General features: G+C 38.6%; 1 protein-coding gene and 1 long non-coding RNA gene across 2 annotated transcripts; one reads left to right on the top strand and one right to left on the bottom strand.

Annotated features, from left to right (window-relative positions):
- LOC104790759 lies at positions 2,394-3,709 on the bottom strand. Its single transcript, XR_768813.2, has 4 exons — positions 3,406-3,709; positions 3,098-3,332; positions 2,913-2,975; positions 2,394-2,735 (listed from the first exon to the last, which is right to left on the bottom strand). It is a non-coding gene; the product is annotated as an uncharacterized LOC104790759 (long non-coding RNA).
- On the top strand, positions 17,354-17,761 carry LOC104698862 (zinc finger protein ZAT7-like). The gene has a single exon (XM_010414249.1). The coding sequence runs from the start codon at positions 17,354-17,356 to the stop codon at positions 17,759-17,761; it is 408 nt and encodes a 135-aa protein (XP_010412551.1).

Here is a 19,325-nt window from a genome sequence, read left to right as displayed (position 1 = left end):
TCTCGGCGAAATCTTGCAGCAAACTCAGGATCTTTCTCTGCAAGATAATCAAAGTAAACATCATAACTATGCATCTTCTGTAACTGAGTCGCCTGAGTTGCAAGGGTAGCTTCAGCAGCAGCAAGCTTTGCAGCAAGATCATGTGGATCTTCAGTAGGAGGAAGCGGTTGACCAATGTGATCCGAAGATGCTTCTGCTTGAAAGTTCCCAACCCCATATATCCTGTTCGTTTTCTTCGGAGCAACCTGCCAACATAAGAGAGACACACCAACAGTTAGACATTGATACAAAGAGAAACTATAACAAAGATACATAAACAATGAACTTGCAAGAATTTTACCTCAGCATATATTTGGTTCTTTGCGGTAAGAGATAACCCGCCAGAAGCACTGCTCTCCACATTATCCCAAGAGAGTAGCAAAGATTCAGCTTCAGCTATCCTCGATGACACTTGATGGTAGATTTTCTCAGACATTCCATCAACAAAAGACCCATCAAGTTCCCTATGAGTCTCTTCTAGGACAAGCAGTAAATCAGGTAATGGATCACCGGTCTTCTCATACTAACACAAGAGTTATGAAACAAGTATTTGATTAGACAGTGATCAATGCTCATAAACAGTGAATAAACGTGTTAAATAAGAAACTTTAAGAGGTATACTTACATGCTTTCGTGCTCGGGCTTTAAAATATGTCTGACCAGATCGGTGTTTGTGTATTCTGGTGCCATCAGGATCACTATACCGAGCATTACGACTGTTGATACTCGTTGCTTCTGACTTTGGTTCAAGCCAAAACTTGACCAACCCTTCCCATACTGTAGGATCAAGCCACCGCGGCATTGCTTCATCACCTTTTTGCTTCCACTTACGCTTCCACTGACACACTTGATCACTAATCCGACTCTTCAACTTAGTTTCAAACTCAGTTCAAACTATATGTTTGCTTCAAAAAACATCACATGCATTAATAATTAAAACACAAAATCTATAATTAAAGCACATCAAACACAAAGCAAACTTACAAAATAAGCCACTGAAGAGTCCTGGTAAAACCTACAAAGCAAAGGATAAATCGAGTGAGGTACTATGAAAATACAAAAAAAAAAATTAGACAGGAGAAGATACTTTGAAACAGTCTCACCAGAGGGTACCCGAAGGTCGCTTAGGATCTAGTTTCGGTAAGGTAGCACGTCCGGGACTTGCAAGTAACTCTTCCAAAGTAAAAAATGATTGCTGTAGGAGGATCATCAGGCATCGCCGGAGAGCTTCCATGTAGATTATCCTGCATCGCCGGTGATGTACCTTGAGAAGAAGCGGGAGAAGGTAATCTTTGGGGATGAGCAAAAGCAGAAGTTTTCCTTCGAGTAGAGACTGGAGGAGTACAGAACCGTGTTGCTCTCTAGAAGACATCTGAAAGCAGAAAAAAAATCTCATTAGAACCCTAAATTATACAAAATTAAAAACAAAAAATTAAAACCCTAAAATCATAACACTAAAACCGAATTAAATCCCAAAATTCGAAATCCTTAATTAAATCCCCAAATTCGAAACCCTAAATTGAATCCCTAAACCCCAAATTAAATCCCCAAATTCGAAACCCAAAAATCGAATTAAAACCCAAATCGAATTATAACCCTAAACTCCAAATTGAATCCCCAAATTCGAAACCCTAAAATCGAATTAAAATCCTAAATCGAATCGAAACCCTAAACCCCAAATCAAAACCCTAATCTAAGAAAACTTTCTAACTTCAAAGAGATAGAAGAGGAGAGGAGGAGACTTATCGGACCTTGAGAGAAGAGATCGAGTTTAACCGACAAAGAGAGAAGAGATCGAGTCGGATCTGAGAGAAGAGGAGGAGAAGGGTTCGAGAAAGGTTTACTAGAACTGAGAGAAGAGGAGGAGACTCACCGGAAAAGAGAGAAGAGATTGGAGAAGAGAGAAGAAATCGGAGAAGAGAAGGATTAGGGAACTAGGGTTTTTTTTGTGGCTGCGGATTAATCGAGGTTTGAGCTACCACTACAAGAAAACATGGAATCGCCGACTACAAAAACAGTCACTATTCAGTCGCAAACTACTTAGTAACGACTGATTGGCGACTGACATGCGTAGTCGGTAAACAGTGCGTCGCTAAAATAATCAGTCACTAAACAGTCGAAATGGAGCTACTAATTGACGACTGATAATTGTGGTTATTCTTCCCTCGCCAAACAGTCGCTAAATTTAGCGACTGAATTGCAACGCTTTAGCGATTGATCTGGTTACTCATTTGCGACTGTTTTGGTTATTGTTTTGTGTACGTTTCGGTGACTGTTTGACGAATGTTTAATTATCATGTTTTTAAAAAATGAATTATTTGATTTTATAATACCAAAACTGATTATAAAAACTATAACTAAAACATAACAAACATGAAATTAAACAAAGACATAAGTTTAATTTTACATCCAACATAAGTTCAAGAAAACATCCAAGAGTACAAGTCGCAAATATTACAAAAGTTTTCATAAACATGAGGGATGGAGGGATAGTGAAAGAACCTAACTTTGAACATCAAAAGGGTTTGGGTCATTGGTTTGAGACTCGAGGAAGAAAGACATACTTGGGGTCACTTCCCGGTAACCAGGAGGAATTGAAAGCTGCAGCACCCTTTTCAATCCTATCTTCATCATCTTCCCTGTCACTGCTTGGTGCGTTTTTCCCAAAGACGGTTGAGTTCTCTCCCACAATAACACTGGAGAAACCAAACAGATTATTATTAGCAATCAAAAGTCATAAAAAATATATATACAAAGTTTTGTTTTGGTGTTAAGCGCTTCACGCAGAATCATTGCTAATTGCCTTATGAAGACAAAAGCATGCTAATATGATGCAAAGATATATGTGCCGATAAGCTCAATGAAGCAATTACCATATATATGTGCCTTATAAAGTTTTGTTTTGGTCCTCATCTACAAAGACACCAAAACGAGACCTGCACCACATCAACGATTCTATGAACCATCATTAATTTTTTAAGTCTGAAATAACAGACAAAATTCAAACCATAAATCCCACATGTATCAATCTTAAAATCCAAGTGAAAAAGCTTCATACCGTGATTACCAATTTTAGTTCCTTTCCTCATCCTCTTCTACAATTAAAAACCAAACCAAAGGAAATAAAAAACAATCACAAAAAGTAAACCTAAATTTCTCATCTTTAAGCGTTAAGAAACTCCATTCGTTAAGCTTAATCAAAGCTTGCTTCCTCATTCCCACATCCCAATCTTCATATTATCTCTACAAACTTTATCACTAGGCTTCAAGACAACAAATACCTCATCTGAAATCTACAAAATCAAGCTCGTAAACAAAAACTTCATCATTAAAGATGGAGATTAAGAGGCGGAGTTGAGGAATTACCATGGCTGCTTCTGGGTTTCTATAGAAATAGATTTTGTGTAGTAGAGATAGCCAGATCTGGAGTTAAGGTGACAAGAAATGGTGGAAGATGTGGAAGCAGAACGGGTTTCAGTTGAATCGAGTGGGTTTGGTGGTAGCTGCGGCGGAGGGAGACGACGAGAAGAGAAGAGAGAGGAAATATGGAGACAATGAGAAGAGGAGATCTGAAGAGGAAAGGAGATTTAGAGATAGAGAGGGGAGAGATTTGCACCAAAAAAAAAGACAGAGAGGGGAGAGAAGATCTCGAGAACTTTTATAATTTTATTTTTATTTAGATTCACAAAAATGTAAATCTAAATAAAAACATCTTTTTGTTTTGGATTTTCGTCGTTTGGTTAGGACCCAAATGGTTTAAGGCCCAAATTAAATATATTAGTCGTTAATGAGTAGCTGCTTAGTCGTAATGTTTGGCGACTGTCAAATTGGTTTCAAAATTAGTCATAAATTAGTGACTAAACTGCAACATTATGCATCAATCTCGAATTAACGTCTACTAGGCGACTGTTTTATTTTAGTAACCATTCAATAGCAAAACAATCGCAATGCAGTCGCTAAATTTAGTGACTGCTTTTTAAGTCGCAACTTGCAGTCGGCAATTCCATGTTTTCTTGTAGTGTATGGTCAAACTAGGTTTTCTAGTTATATAGAAAAACACAGCGTCGCAAATCTCTCGCAAACATTGCTAGGGATTAGCTACGGTCCCTCGCAAATCCCTAGCAACCATATTAACATATGTAATTAATATTTCCAGACCTTGCGAGAGAATTGCGAGAGACCGTAGCAAATCTCTCGCAAAGTCTTTTGGGTTTAGGTTTTGAAATTGACATTTGTACCCTATCTTTGATTATAAACATTGGATTCATCTTTTTAATCATCTATAATAATGTAATTAGTCTTTAGGGTTAAGGTTCAAGGGTTTAAAGTGTCATTTGCGAAGGAATTGCTATGATTTGAGACATTTGCGATGGATTTGCGACTAATTTAGGGTTTAGGTTTTGAAATTGACATTTGTTCCCTATGTTTGATTATAAATCATGGATTCACCTTTTTAATCATTAAAAGTATTGTAATTAGTCATAAGGGTTTAGGATCAAGGGTTTAAAGTTGTCATTTGCGACTATGGTCTGAGTGATTTGCAATGGATGTGTGACGAATTTGCTATGCATCTAGCGAATTACTCGCAAATATGTCGCAAACCTTGAATATCTAATTTACAAAAACCATCAAAATAATTAAAAAAAAATTAGTCAAATGAACTTGCGAGTATATTATAAGGTCCAATAAGCTCATCATACTCTTCTCTATCATCAAACTTTCCAAAATTGTCCAATTTTGCATCTTCCTCCAATCATTAACTATCTTCTACACTATATCATATACATGTTCATTACATTGAGACAAATATTCCAAAAATTTTCCAATTCTCCAACAATTTTGTGTTGCACTGTCCTATCTATGATTATAAGTCTTGGATTCATCTTTTTAATCATTAATAGTAATGTTATTAGTCTTTAGGGTTTAGGGTTTAGGGGTTAGGGTTTAGGGGTTAGGGTTTGAAGTTGTCATTTGCGATGGATTAGCTACGATTAGTGTATTGCGATGGATTTGCGTCGCATTTGCTATATATCTAGCAAATCTGTCATAAACTTTGAATATCTTATTTATAAAAACCATCAAAATAATTTTAAAAGTTAGTAAAATTAAATTTCAAGTATCATAAGGTCCAATGTCTCATAATACTGTTTTCTATCATCTTTTTAATTATTAATAATAATGTATTAGTAATGTAGTTCAGAATAATTCACCTTATGAACACAGTGAAATGTATTTAAGAATATTAAGTTTTGTAATATTTATAAAAAAAAAAAAATTCCTAATTTAGCAATGGATTTGCTATGGCTTTCGCAATTCACTCGCATGTCCATAGATATTTTGCTATGGATTATGTTTTCGCAAAATCGTTGCAATATTGCGATTTATTTGCGAGGGAGGTGACCTTCTTTGCGAATTTGTTGTAAATGCCTCCCGATTGCGCTGTAGATTTGCAACGACTGTCTTCCTCGCGGATTTGCAACGACTGTCTTCCTCAGCAACCCTAATCACATCGACCTCGTACTAGCATCGACCGACGCACATAGTGCATCGACCGATGCACATGCCGAGCATCGTTTTTCCCTGAAGCTACTCGCCGGGTCTTCGTTCCCAAGCCACAAGAAAGCTTCCTAACGCCTCAAATAACATTCTAACAAGCCAAACAACACAGAAGTAAACAGATCAGAGTAATCTCCAGCTTAGATAAGCCATGGTCATGCACTTACCTTTGCCACAGAAGAAATCCGACCCAAACACAGGAAGAGAACGTTCCAAGGAAACTCCTACAACGATCCCAGCTACTGATCTCTACAGGAACAACCTCAAATCTCCCAAAAACCTCAAGAACACTTAGGAACACTTTTTCTCCTTTTCCTTTCTCTTAAAAACGGCCAAACTCGTCTAATGAGACAAAACACGACGTAAGCGTTTTCCTAACCCAAAACGCAGTGTTTAAGTTAAGTCAATCCGCAGAACACTGAACCTGCGACTGATGCATTATATGCATCAACCGATGCAATCCTCTAAACTGGGATTTTGGTTCGCGGATGTTACAATTCTCCCCCACCAATATAGATTCGTCCTCGAATCTCGAACAACCATCAGCCAAGGACTCCCGTGCAACCGTCTCCATGGCCCGCACTCCTCCTACCGATCTACGAAAGGTCACCTCTAGGCGATAGACTCACGCTTCAGGCATTATTTGCTCTCGACTTTTGGATTCTCCTTTTTACTCACATGCCTAAACCTTGAGTTTTTATTGGCTCCTCATCAGACCGAAGTCAGCATGCCATAATATTGGCTACTCATCGAGCCTAAGCCTGCATGCCATATATATAAAGGAGTCCAATACTCGTCTCTCGGGTTGCCACCCTACAGCGCGCCCCCGGATCGTCATCCGAAGACGATATACCAACCACACTCCCAAGCCACAAAGTCTTAGAATATGGCGGTACTAGGAGAACCTAAGTTCCTCAGGAGTCGCGAGCAAACAATTCTGAACTCGTTTGAGTCCTATCCCTATCCAGGTTCCCTTTCCGTGGCTCGCGTAAGACAACACGATGTCCTACCAACCACATATCCCCTTACTGGAATACCTCCTGACCACACAAGGATCATCTCACTGCCCCACGGGCCACCACAAATGCCAAACAAATGTCCTACACAGGACCGCCACAAAGGCCAAACAAATGTCCTACACAGGACCACCACAAAGGCCAAACAAATGTCCTAAACAGGACCGCTACAAAGGCCAAATAAATGTCCTAAACAGTACCGCCACCAAGGCCACTCGTCCCGAAGGACCGTCACAAAGACCATCTGTCCCGAAGGACCGCCTAAACAGGCATTCTGGCTAAACAGCCCGCCACAAAAGCCACACTCTGGCTAAACAGTCCGCCACAAAGGCCACACTCTGGCTAAGCAGCCCGCCACAAAGGCCAAAAAATGGCTAAACAACCCGCCACAAAGTCCACAAAATGGCTAAACAGCCCGCCACAAAGGCCACACAATGGCTAAGCAGCCCGTCACAAAGGGCACACACGGCTAAACAGCCCACCACAAAGGCCACACAATTCCTAAACAGCCCGCCACAAAGGCCACACATGGCTAAACAGCCCACCACAAAGGCCACACACGTCTCGCGAGACCGCTGCACAGACACAAAATGACCCCATGGTCCGCCACTAAGGCCACACTAGCCTCTCCAAGGCTCACAACCACAAAAAATGGACAAATTCTAATTCACATAAAACTTTCCATTTTTAGAACTTTCCACTTCTGGAAACTGTCCTCTTTTAGCAACTACTAATGAGGAACCTTTCCCTTTTAACACCATCACAGTCCCAAAGGACTCCCATCAAAGGAATCTTCTTCATCCGAATTTCCTTCATCCTCCTCTCGAGAACCCTCATTGGCCTCGCTTCCAAAGTCATGTTAGGCTGAAGATCCTCAGGAATCTTAGCCAACAACTGATCATCCTCACGGAGACACTTCCGCAACATAGGCACATGGAAAACCTTATAAAATGCTCGCATAACCTTAGGTAACTCCAGTCTATATGCCACTGGTCCAACTCGCTCAATTACTCTGAACGGACCCATATACCTCAGACTCAACTTAGTCTCAGTCAATGACCTTTTCGGACCCTGCAACATGGCCATCTTGAGGTACATTCTATCTTCAACCTGAAACTCAAGATCTCTCCTACTCCTATCGGCATAACTCATCTGCCTATCCTGAGCTTCTTTCATGTTCAGCTTGAGAACCCGAATCTTCTCCGAGGTCTCCTGAACAAAACCTGCCCCGTACATGCTCCTCTCCCCCACCTGAGTCCAACATAATGGTGTACGACACGGCCTACCATACAAAGCCTCATAGGTGCCATCCCGATACTCGCCTGGTAACTGTTGTTGTAAGAAAACTCTACCAAGCTCAAATGATCTGCCCAATGCCCACCCCAATCCAGCACACACATCCTCAGCAAATCCTCCAACGTTTGGATCATCCTTTATGACTGTCCATCTGTCTGGGGACGATAAACTGTATTCATATGCACCTTAGTGCCCATCTTTGCCTGAAATGCCCTCCAGAACACCTTAGTGAACTTGGAATCCCTATTAGGCAAAATGCTCGCTGGCACCCCATGCAACCTGACTATCTCCTACACATATTTCTTAGCCAAGACCGCTGCTCCATCAGTCTTCTTAATGGCCAGAAAATGTGCCGACTTAGTCAACTGGTCCACAATGACCCAAATAGCATCAAACGTCCTGGATAGTGGCAACCTACCACGAAGTCCATTGTAATCATATCCCACTTCCTCTCTGGAATGGGAAGACTCTTCAGCAAACCACCTGGTACGTGATGCTCAGCCTTCACTAGCTGACACACATCGCACCTCGCAACCCAACTAGCCACGTCCTTCTTCATCTCGACCCAGTGTTGGTACCTCTTGAGATCACGGTACATTTTAGTCGCTCCTGGATGAATAGAGAACATACTAGCATGAGCCTTTCTCAGAATCTCCTGCATCAACTCCTCATCCTTGGGCACAAAGATCCGCCCATGCACCAGAATAGTACCAATAACCGAAACCTGATACTCTGAATAAACATCCTTTGAGGCATTCACCAGTCCCAAATCCTTCTCCTCAGCCAACCGCACTCTGCTCAACATATCTGCTCTATCAGCGGCAACCAAATCCAACGAATCCTGAGAAACCGCACACAAGCTCAATGCACTGATCTCCCCTACCAGAGACTCCAAATCTTGCTCCTGAGTCGAAGCCGCTTGCTTCCGACTGAAAGCATCAGCAACCAAGTTAGCCTTACCATGATGATAGCCTATCTCCAGATCATAATCCGCCACCAGCTCCATCCACCGCCTCTGCCTCAAGTTCAGCTCGGGTTGAGTGAATATATACTTCAGGCTCTTATGATCTGTAAACACATGTACCTTTGCACCATAAAGATAAGATCTCCAAATCTTCAGGGCAAAAAATACAGCACCAATCTCCAAGTCATGAGTAGGATAGTTGTCCTCATGCTTCCGCAACTACCACGAAGCATAGGCAATCACCTTCCCATGCTACATCAACACACACCCCAAACACACTCTAGATGCATTTGTATAAACCACATAGGGTTCTCCCTGCTGAGGCAAAACCAACACTGGAGCAGTAGTCAACATCTCCTTCAGGCCTGCAAAGCCTTCCTCACACTCCTGTGAGCAGACAAAAGGAACATCCTTCCCCGTCAATTTAGTCATAGGACGTGCTATGCTCGCAAACCCCTGCACAAACCTCCTGTAGTAACCTGCCAACCCAAGAAAAATCCTGATCTCCGTAGCATTCTGCGGTCTAGGCCAATCCCTGATAGCCTGAATCTTCTCCGAATTTACAGAAACCCCATCTGCAAACACAATATGACCCAGAAAACCCATCTCCCGCTGCCAGAAACTACACTTGCTCAGCTTAGCAAACAACTTCTGCTCCCGCAGCTTCTCCAGAACTGCCCTCAAATGTACTGCATGCTCTTCAGGACTCTTAGAATAAACCAGGATGTCGTCGATGAAAATGATGACAGACACGTCCAGAAACTCCTGAAACACGCTGTTCATCAATCTCATACACGCAGCTGGTGCGTTAATCAACCCAAACGGCATCGCCACAAACTCTTAAACCCATACCTCGTCCTTTCTACTTGACGCACCACACCAACGCTCCCCACGGTGAAGTGATAAGACGTAAGAATCCCCTTTTTCCTTCCTCAGCTCTTCTAGACTAATAATCAAATATGCTGACATCAATTCACCACCACCCGGATATCAACACCTCTTGTCCATCCAAGAAGCTCTAGTAACTTTTCTCTAAAGGAAACTTCCACAAGAAAGCTTATTACAAAATTAGCTTCCCGCTTAGCAATTCTCCACAGCAAATCATCAATATGAGCGTAATAAAACAAACAAGTACCATACAATCACATATTCTGATTCAGCGCATCGAATGCTTTGTAAGCCGCCAACTCAAACCACTTGCCTTGTTTTCTCGCAACAAGCTTACCAAAACCTTGAATCTAGCAACCCTGTCCATCTCCAATGAACGTAAACCAAAATCGTCGCAACGATTAGATTATCCTGCCATAAAGGCTTCTCGTGAACTTATGTATCTGGCAAACATGCCTTTCCCGGCTCAAATCTGCTGCAACTCCCCTTCTCAGGACTCCAGCACCACCGGCCTCCCAATCCTGGCGCAACAGCCACACATTCATAGTCGCTATGGTCGAAAAACCCTGACCCATAGGTCAACAAATCAAAAACCCGAGATTAAACCAACCTCAATCTCTCGAGGTCTACATTCAATCGGTTCGTTTATACTCATGTCCTAGGCATTGCTTGCTCCCAACTCCTCCACCCTTAGGTTGCAACCTTCGAGCCATACCGATCTCACTCTCAGACCAGCGTCTTCGAGTTATACCGTCTCACTCTTGGACCACAATCCTCAAGATCTCGGTATCAGGGGAACTACTCATCCTCTCTGCCACTCTCGGAGCCCCCAACCCCTCGAGCTATCGGTATTCAGGAGAATCACCATCCCCTCAGGAGTAACAATCCTTAACGACTATAAACATCCCCGACCAAAGGTAACTCATGTAGTCCGAGTATAACATCGAAATGTTACACCTTCCCACTCAACTTCTCATATCAACTTGCATATGAACACCTATCTGCCCCTCTAGGCTCGATACCTCTCGAGAAGAATCTCGTACCGGTCATCTACAACTGCTCCATCGTCCTAACAAAAGACGGATAGTCCTCAACATCCGCAGCCCTCGGCTGCACCCTGCCACATGCGGTACAACTAGAGCCTGCACTGGTACCCCTCTCGGTAACCGCTCCCACAGCACACCAACAGATCCGCCAATTGATCATCTCGACCCTGGGCTCCACCTGATGCAACCCCACACTTGGGTTCCCAGCACCCCCGGCACGCTCACTGGCTAACCCCCTCTGGTCACTCCTGATACGCTTGCGATCCTACGACGTACTTCCTCGTGGAACTCTGGACCACACACTCGCTGGCCTCGAAAACCTGTCCGACCACGACCACGACAATGCCCACGTCCATGACCAACAACTCAAACACCTTTAACCACTGCACTTCCAAGAACAGAGGCTAACAAACAATCTTAACATAACACAAAACCACAAAAACATAAATTCACCGTGGAATCACACTATAGGCTCGAAGAGGATGTTCTAGGACTCCANCACCAACAGATCCGCCAATTGATCATCTCGACCCTGGGCTCCACCTGATGCAACCCCACACTTGGGTTCCCAGCACCCCCGGCACGCTCACTGGCTAACCCCCTCTGGTCACTCCTGATACGCTTGCGATCCTACGACGTACTTCCTCGTGGAACTCTGGACCACACACTCGCTGGCCTCGAAAACCTGTCCGACCACGACCACGACAATGCCCACGTCCATGACCAACAACTCAAACACCTTTAACCACTGCACTTCCAAGAACAGAGGCTAACAAACAATCTTAACATAACACAAAACCACAAAAACATAAATTCACCGTGGAATCACACTATAGGCTCGAAGAGGATGTTCTAGGACTCCATGCCACACACAATTGACTAACTCACATAATCAATCAAGACATGCAATCCCAAGCATCACAACAGAAATCAAGTGAACCCAAACCTAGAACCGTAAGGGCTCTGATACCAAACTGAACCGTTTTTTTCAAAATAATATATAATAAATAATAAATAATAGTAATAATAATAATACACTACAACTAGTGATCCCATACCCATTAGCCATCTAACCACAACCACGATCAAACAACGGAAATAACAAATACCAATAACCAATAATAATCCAATAATAAGATATCCAATAATCAAATATAACCATAAACCAATATCCAAATCATCAGAAAACATGGAACCAGCAACCTAACAATGTTTTTTATGACCCAACTCTAGCAACCTAGCAACGCCAGACAACATCCAATCGAGTCCCTATAACATCCTCCTCTTCATTGCCTTGATTCCACGATCACACTTTGCCTTTACCTGCCTCACAAACACAAATTGCAATGCATGAGTATTTTATAAACACTCAGTAAGGCAATCCTCCCATCTACTGGGCTATACACACAAGCAATAGAGATACTCTAACCAACAAACAACAAACAACGAACAAACCAGACTCTGCATCAACCGACACAAGGCTTGCATCGACCGACACCACCTCGGGACTGCATCGACCGACGCATGATATGCATCGACCGATGCACATGAAACTTGCATCGACCGATGCTTCCATTGCATCGACCGACGCATGCTCGACATTACGCGAAAACCCTAATCGCATCGACCGACGCCTCCACATGGCATCGACCGATGCTCTTAGGTCAATCTGCGTCGTCCTCGCACTAGCATCGACCGACGCATATAGTGCATCGACCGGTGCACATGCCGAGCATCATTTTTCCGCGAAGCTTCTCGCCGGATATTTGTTCCTGCAACCACAAGAATCGATCCCAAGCCATAAGAAAGCTTCCTAACACCTCAAATAACATTCTAACAAGCCTAACAACACAGAAGCAAACAAATCAGAGTAATCTTCACCTTAGATAAGCCATGGTCATGCACTTACATTTGCCACAAAAGAAATCCGACCCAAACACAGGAAGAGAACGTTCCTAGAAAGCTCCAACAACGATCCCAGCTACAGATCTCTACATGAACAACCTCAAATCTCCCAAAAACCTCAAGATGACTTTTTCTCCTTTTCCTTTCTCTCAAAAGCGGCCAAACTCGCCTAATGAGACAAAACACGACTTAAGGGTTTTCCTAACCCAAAACGCAGTGTTTAACTTAAGTCAATCCGCAGAATACTGAACCTGCATCAACTGATGCATTATATGCATCGACCGATGCAATCCCCTAAACCGGGATTTCGGTTCGCGGATGTTACAATACTACTACAGTGATTAAAAACGAAAATACGGCTGCCAAATTCAGGCGTTTAATGTTGTAACTCAACTGAAAATCTATAACTCAGCCGTATTGTTTCATATGTCGGCCAATTGCATGTTATAATGGTTATTAATCTTTCGCTACTAACTCAGCGTAAAATCGGCCGAGTTTTTCGTTAATCCATCTCATTACGACTGATTTATGACACTTAAACGAAATCAGCCATAAGGACATCCAATAAGTAAGTCGTCGTTAATAACTCAGCCAGCCGGAGAAAGTTAATTCAGATGTGTCAAAGTATTAACCCAGCCAATTTTTTTTGACAAATTAACCATCGGGTAAAAAGTTAGCTGTAATCAAGATTTAGAGTTTATAATGGTTTGGGATTTAAGTTTTAGAAATATGGAACTATAAAATTTAGTTTTTAATATATATATATATATATATATATATATATTGAATTGTTGTTTAAAGATTTAAATTTATAAGTTAGTAGGTTTTTTAAAAATTACTTTTCGTAAAAATTATGTAAATGGTTTTAAATATTGGTTTTATGGTTTATAAATTAATTTCTATGATCAAGAATTCAAAGTTCAAGATTTAGAGTTTATGATTTAGGTTTTGGAGTTTGGTTAATGGTTTGGGGTATAGGGTTTAGGGTTAAGATTTAAGATTTGGGATATATTTTCTTATAAGTTCTAAAGTTTGTTTTATGTATATATAATAATGTTTATGTTTTGGTTGTATGTTTTATGAATTAATTTCTAAGATTAAAAAGTCAAATTTTAAAATTTAGAGTTTATGATTTAAGTTTTGGAGTTTGGTTAAGGGTTTGAGGCTATACTTTAATTTTTTTTTTTAATTTTCCTAAATAGCGACTGAGATGTGAATTTTTAGCGATCTTAACCTTGAGTCGCATATTAGTCGCTAAATTGACGACTATTTAGAGACTACTTGTTCCGGTATGCGATATAGTCATAAAATAGTCGCTAAATTAGTGACTATTTGTTTTGATATGCAATATAGTCATAAAATAGTCGCTAAATTACGACTATTATACCGGCTACTATATGTAGTCATAAAAATGCGACTAATGTACGACCAAATATTGATAGTCGTAAAATAGTCACCCAATAGTCGTTAGTTAGTCACCAAAAATAACGACTACATATGTAATCACCAACTGTAGTCGTAAAAACCATGTTTTCTTGTAGTGTGGGTTATACTTGTAACTCAACCATTTTCTCATGACTCAGATAGGTTTCATTAAGTCACATGTAATGCTAGGCTGGGTTATGCTTGTAAGTCAGTTGTTTACTCATAACTCAATGTCTCAATCATTTTCTTTAAATCAGCCGCAACATACCATAACTTAATCGTCATCACCATTGCATCGCTTTATAGCTAAGTTATTTAATACACGTTTGCTGACGTGACAATGCATTTTTTCTGATGTGGAATTAAAAAGCAATGGCATTATTTGTAATTTCCTTTTTTCCTAATAATAACATGCTGTGTATATAAAATATATTTGAAAATGGTAGTAGTAAAAAAAATGTATGCTTATGGTAATATCACCAAATTTGTATGATATTTGAGTAATATTATTTATTGTGATCTGGACTTAGAATATGTGAGCTATTTAATAATTTCGAGAAAATTATGATTTTAGGGACAAAAAGGAAGACACGCAGCGTCAGATTGGGTTAGGAATTACATCTAGGCTTCGAAAACTGGAAGATGAAGATGATATGTACGGTACATTAATAATAAGAGTATGGATTGGTAGATAAGGACTATACAATAAGAACAAATGGTTATCTTTTAGTTGCGACTATAATTTTGATATGTACTTTCAGTATTTGTCTAGCGTATCAAAGTTATCAAACATGGCTCGATTGCTCCACTTATTGCGTTCTTTGTCGTACCTCAAAAAACTTTAAAGTGATTATAAATTTAATATTTTTACATATACAAAATGGTATAAAAATCCTTTAAATTTTCTATTATATCTTAATTAACTAATATTTTTAGTGTTTTTCCTTGTCAATAATTTCTTTTAGAAAGTTTCGGTTAACCAAATCGGAAACATTGTTTAAGATGCGGTAAAACATGGACAGTTGTGCTAATTTATCCGTTATTAGAATGTCAATGTTAATTATAGCTAAAACATTGACATTCGAAAGCTAAAAATATTATATATATATATATATATATTTCTTTTTAAAATTAAAAGAAAACCAGAAAAAGATTAAATTTCTGTATACTTTATAGCGACATAATTAATGAAAAAAAAATTAAAATCCTTCAAAAACTGTTTTTTTTAAAAGAGTTTTGATCAATTTTATAGCATGTCCCACGTATCTTACACGTTTCGAAGTCCTCAAACGTGGCTTGATTACTCCACTTATTGCGTAATCCATACAACCTTAAACATGCAAAAAATTATTTCAAGTTGGTGTTTCTTTCAATATTATATAATAAGTCTCTGATCATTTTGATATGCCCCTTACTTATCCCGCGCATCTTACGCGTTTTGAAGTCAATAAACGTACCTTGATTGCTCAACTTCTCGCGATGCCCGCACAACTACTTTTTTTCTCGAAGCCACGATGCCGCATAAACTCCGTGTGCTTAGTACTCAAGTCAAGACTAGTGTGACTGACAATAGAAAGGCCATGTCGTGAATTTAAAATTGAATAGTTTGCAAATCTTGATTTTGTTGTCATCCGTTTAGAAAAAGAATCTCCGGTTAAAATGTAGCTTCTTATATATTTAAGTTTTAACAATTAAAAAAAAAAAAGTTTTAACAATTTAACAAAATTGTCGGTTAAAAGTGGGTGGCTTCTGTGAAACATATACCCGACCCGACGGTTAAACTAACATGTACAAAAGGAATTGTGTGGCGAAAAACTTGTACAGTAAAATCTCTATAAATTAATAAACACTATAAATTAATAAATTTAGATAGTCCTAAGTCAGGACAGTGTAAAAAATAACGAAATTCGATAAGATAATAAGATAATAATTTTTTTAAAATTCTCATGTAAAATATGATCCCAATAATATCATAAATTAATAATCATGTAAATTTATATATACTTTTTTTTCTGCTGCGTAAATTTACATATGTTTATATAGGAAAGTATATCTTTCTTAAACCTCATATTATATAATAATTGTTATGTTGTATCTTCAAACTATAATGATATAAAATATTCTATAATATTTCATAAAACAGCTAAGACTTTTAAAAGTTTTCAATTTCTAAATATGCATCATTTGCATTTTGATAGTTTGATAAACTATTAAAATACGATAATTGATATATTCTTATTCATAAATTTGAATATTTACGTCATTTATATAAGTGAATTTGTCTATAATATTTGTAATTCATTGTCAATAATATTTTTTAGTTATTTCAAATTCAATTCCAATACTAGAAAATTTATAATATCCAAAATTCTAATCTTATTTTACAAAAATTGTAAGATATGAATTTAATGAGCTAATCAACCCCGTCAGAAAAATGCTACGATTTGTCTTTTACTTTATATCACTACAGCTTGCGAGTGGTCATTGTAACAAACTGATGTCACCGATACATTTAACTTTTGCTCACAGTCAAAACATTCACTCTGCTTGTTATCTCTTAAATTAGGGTTTATAACAAACTTCTAACTTAAAACTAATTGACAATGAATGAGTTGACTCTAACCTTTTATATACAACGAAATGTTATTCTCACATTTCCAATGTAGAATCTTTTTCTACAAGTCCTCTCAAGATAATGACTCTTCTAGTCGTTAATCTTGAAAGAATGAGTCACATCTCCTCGACATAAAAGTCTTTTAACTATCTCGGTGAAATTGAATATTCTTTTGAACCATCAATTAGTGAGAGTGACAATTAACAGGCCAATATATATTCGGACTCTGATACAATGTTAAGTTAGGATTTATTAACTAACGACTATTTCCTTCTTTCGAGGGATAATTAGTTTCCCACTTCATTACATGAATATCATTTTTACTTTCTTAGGGCGTTTTCAACCCTAGTACTATATTTTTTTATTCTAAACTCAATTGGAAAGAAAAATATTATCTACTCACTTTAGTTTTAGAGTAGAAAGTAAAATAATACATGAGATGATTTTACTCAGCTCAGCTAGTCTGGAAGGGTATTTTCGTCACTTACATCTTTACTCACCCATCGCCTTCTCCATAAATACTTATAGCAGCAACACAAACTAACTAACCCCAACCGAAATTTTTTTCTCTTTTGTGAAACAATAAAACTCAGTCAACTCAATCATGTCTGCGAGAAGTAAGAATAATGATCAGATGATTGAGGATACCGCGCAAAGTTGTCTGATGCTGTTATCAAGAGTTGGAGAATGTAGGAGTTCTGTAGATCAGAGACGTGTTTTCAGATGCAAGACGTGTATGAAGGAGTTCTCATCGTACCAGGCTTTGGGAGGCCACCGTGCAAAGCACAAGAAGCCCATAAACGAGACCGATGATCAGTCATCTTCACTCACTAAGAAGCCTAAAACAACGACACATTCTTGTCCACTATGTGGCCTCAAGTTTCCGATAGGGCAAGCTCTTGGGGGTCACATGACGAAGCATAGGAACCAAAACGACTCCAGTACGTTGGTTACACGTTCTCTGTTTCCAGAGGAGCCCACGGTGACAATTGACTCTGAAGAAATCGAGTAGTTGGATTGGAAGAGAGTGGCGTGTTTGGATTCGATGTAGAGTCTAATCATTTTGAAGTTCGAGTTGGTTTTATACTTATATTATTAGTCTGTTCAATTTAACTAATAATGTCTGGATAAGTAGATATGACTGTATAATAAGAATCGCTATTGTGAATTTGTGATAATCATCTGATATGTACAATTTTTCTAATGCTTCATTGGTGCACATCAATTTCTTTTTCCGCATAATACTAAAGCCAAAATGCCGCATAATTAAACTCTATGTTAGAACTTAGAACCCTAAGTCTTATGATTTTTTTTGGTATCAACGTTAAGTCCTAGGTCATTCTAACAGTTTAGTCATGTATCACCACATGTACTGATGTCCACAAAGCAAACACATGGTGATACATATTATATTATGCAATGTTATATCCCGTTTATATAGGCTATATATACGAGCAAGATCTTAATTAATTTGATTACATGAGGTTTCACAAACTATGGGCTTTACAATTTCAAATTTAATGTATGGCTTGTTTTGTGCTTATATAATACCTTATTTAATGAAATTGACTTGTTTTTTTTTTTTTTTTTTTTTTTTTTTTTTTNTATATACGAGCAAGATCTTAATTAATTTGATTACATGAGGTTTCACAAACTATGGGCTTACAATTTCAAATTAAATGTATGGCTTGTTTTGTGCTTATATAATACCTTATTTAATGAAATTGACTTATTTTTTTTTTTTTTTGTATCTTGATCCACTAAGCAGCCACAAAAGGTTCCAATACTGTAATGATTTTAAGCACAATATACTTTAATGCTTCTAAGCAAAACTCAATAATTTATCTGGTCCGCATCTTTTTTTTTCGTCTAACAACATACAGTATACGAATTTTTTATCTCATATAAAACCACGAAAACAGTTTAATGCACAAACCAGTAAAGTAAATCTAAATTACATGGGACGTATGGTTTTACTTGGTTTAATCAAATCCATATAGATCAAAACAAGATAAAGAGAAAATAACGTCAGCTGGTTGGGTTCGGAAGAGATCAATATTACTATAACTTGGCTTTGAAAAGTAGGAGATGATGACGATGATCTCTGTACGTCCATAAAATAATAAAAGCATGGATTAATTAGTAAATGTCATGCATATGATGACTATAAAATAAGACGGTGTGGTTATCTTTTAAGTTTGATATGTACTTGTCCCGCGTATCTGACGCGTTTCGCAGTCATCAAACGTGGCTTGATTGCTCCACTTTTATTATATATCCTAACGTCCATGGTCAATGTTTCAATTAGTTTAAAGATTATATATTCGGAAATTATGACTTTAAATACCATTTGAACTAAATGGAAAATCTTTATAATAATTTATTTCTTTAATTTAAATGAAAAAGTAAGTTGTGTCTAATAGTCAAAAAATGGGAAGTCCATGTGGAGATTGTACTCCAAATCAAAAGCATTTTATTTCTAGGTTATGAATTTTAACTAGAGTTGCAAAATTTAGGTTCGATAGAGTTCAATTTCATATTATGGTATATAAATATGAGAGTATCATTCGCATGTT

This window comes from Camelina sativa, chromosome 6 (assembly GCF_000633955.1).
Source record: "Camelina sativa cultivar DH55 chromosome 6, Cs, whole genome shotgun sequence".
Taxonomy (NCBI): Eukaryota; Viridiplantae; Streptophyta; class Magnoliopsida; order Brassicales; family Brassicaceae; genus Camelina; species Camelina sativa.
Note: the sequence above shows the minus strand (reverse complement) of the source record. Positions and strands in the feature narration are given on the sequence as shown.

Excerpts from the sequence above, each read along its gene's own strand:
- LOC104698862 (XM_010414249.1), top strand. The coding sequence starts at position 17,354 with ATGTCTGCGAGAAGTAAGAATAATGATCAGATGATTGAGGATACCGCG.